This window comes from Telopea speciosissima, chromosome 5, assembly GCF_018873765.1.
Source record: "Telopea speciosissima isolate NSW1024214 ecotype Mountain lineage chromosome 5, Tspe_v1, whole genome shotgun sequence".
Classification (NCBI taxonomy): Eukaryota; Viridiplantae; Streptophyta; class Magnoliopsida; order Proteales; family Proteaceae; genus Telopea; species Telopea speciosissima.
This window is the reverse complement of record NC_057920.1, coordinates 23,317,985-23,319,740: the sequence shown is the minus strand read 5'-3', so window position 1 is coordinate 23,319,740 and position 1,756 is coordinate 23,317,985. Positions and strand designations below refer to the sequence as shown.

At 45.8% G+C, this 1,756-nt stretch overlaps 1 protein-coding gene across 1 annotated transcript; it reads right to left on the bottom strand.

Annotated features, from left to right (window-relative positions):
* LOC122660778 (pentatricopeptide repeat-containing protein At2g17033) lies at window positions 1-1,508 on the bottom strand. Its single transcript, XM_043856011.1, has 2 exons — window positions 1,187-1,508; window positions 1-1,087 (listed from the first exon to the last, which is right to left on the bottom strand). Exons 1-2 carry the CDS (start codon window positions 1,460-1,462, stop codon window positions 8-10), a joined length of 1,356 nt encoding a protein of 451 aa, XP_043711946.1. The 5' UTR covers window positions 1,463-1,508; the 3' UTR covers window positions 1-7.
* Between the last annotated feature and the right edge of the window lie 248 nt (window positions 1,509-1,756).

The following is a 1,756-nucleotide window of genomic DNA, read 5'->3' as shown; positions in this document are numbered from 1 at the left end:
AGACATTCTAGTGCTGCAAACATAGCCATTCCTTCACTGCTTTCCCTTTGGCGACAAAGCAACCAACATTTTTCCGATCAATTCTCAAAGGGCTTCTCAGCCGAATCATCATCTCCTTAATCAGAGCTTTCACCGGCGACTCTCCCCTAACGCCACTATGCCTTCCCGCCCCACAGACAATGATAACCGTCACCGGAACGACCAAACTCCCACTATGGAAACCTGATCTAAGCTCTTCCATCCACTGTAACATGATCACCAAGGCAGAACCCAAGTGCATTCCGTGCAAATCTAACTTCCCCTCTGAACAACTCCATTTCAAGGTTTCCATTAGCACTGGCGATCCAATCAGTTCTTCAACCAGAAAACCCTCTTCTTTCGGCAACTTCTCAATCAGTCCTTCCATCGTAAGGGGAAGAAGCTTGGGATCTCGAAGAATCGACATAATTGTCGGGCATGAATTCAAGACGGTATTGTAAGTACGAAACGAGAACTGAATGTCTGAATCCTTCATCTTGCGAAGCCATGATACCAATTCTGATAGCTCCGAATGAGCGCCATACGACGAAAGAACTATATTCGAACAGATTGTATCCAAAACGTACCCTTCATCCTCCATCAGTCCAAGAACCCTTCGCATCTCGGTGAAAGATCCTGTTCTCCCATACCCATTTATGATACACTTGAATTCAAAGGGAGAGGGCTTGAATCCTTCCAAAGCCGTCATCTCCTCCATCAATTTCTCGGCTTCATGGGGAAGATCCAGGGTACACAAGCCTCGTATCATCATCTCGGAAGCTCGTCGTCTCAGAGAAAAATTGGGGGAATCGAACAGGAGTTGCTTCAGATGTCCGTAAGACCATAAAACACCTTGCTTTGATCCGCGCTTGGAACAGGAATCGATCAGATCGCAGTAAAAGATAGCCAGGTCTTGGTCTCCGTCTCGAAACCCTAACTTCTGAACCGATTCAGAGAGTAGGGTTTCCGCGTCTTCAAACTGTCCTTGCTGATCCAGTAAAGCAATGAGACATGCCACCAGCTTAGGGTTCCAATAAAACCAAGAAGTTGTGGTGATCCTTGTGTACAACTGCAAGGGTAAAATGAATGAATGGTGGATATACAGAGAGTTATAAACGAATCAATACAGAAAGTAAATTATAAGGGAGAAGGGAGAGTGAAAGGTTACGGGGAGAGCCAGAGAGGAGAGATTGGGGTGGATATTGTCCGAGGAGAGGAGATGAGAGAGGGCGTTGAGAGCAATGGGCTTGGATGATGAGGCGACGAACTTCCTGATCAGACGTTGGGCGGAGGAGTCGTCTCCAGCTGCGGCGGCGAGGGAGGAGAAGAAGCGGTGGCCCTGCTTGCTTAGAGCACAGGTTGTGGCAGACAACGGTTGCCGCTGCTTGTGCTGGTGGTGGAGACTCCATGAAATTGGAAGGGACACCTGTACGCTCCCTGCCATTAAATTACTACTACTACTGCTTTCTTACTTCTGAATTCTGATATTGTGATTATTGATAAGTGGAGGATGGAATGAATTTTACTTACCAGGTTACCACTAAAGATTTGGAGGAAAAAATTAACAAGGGTGGAGGAGATAGCATCTTATACTTGATACGATGTAGACCGGTTGATATGATCAAAAAATAACTTTTTAATCCGGAAATCAAAACCAGTACGGATCGATTCAACCGATTGTTACCATTACCAATACGACAGAATAGATTGACACTCCAATTTGGATCTTCTACAGCCA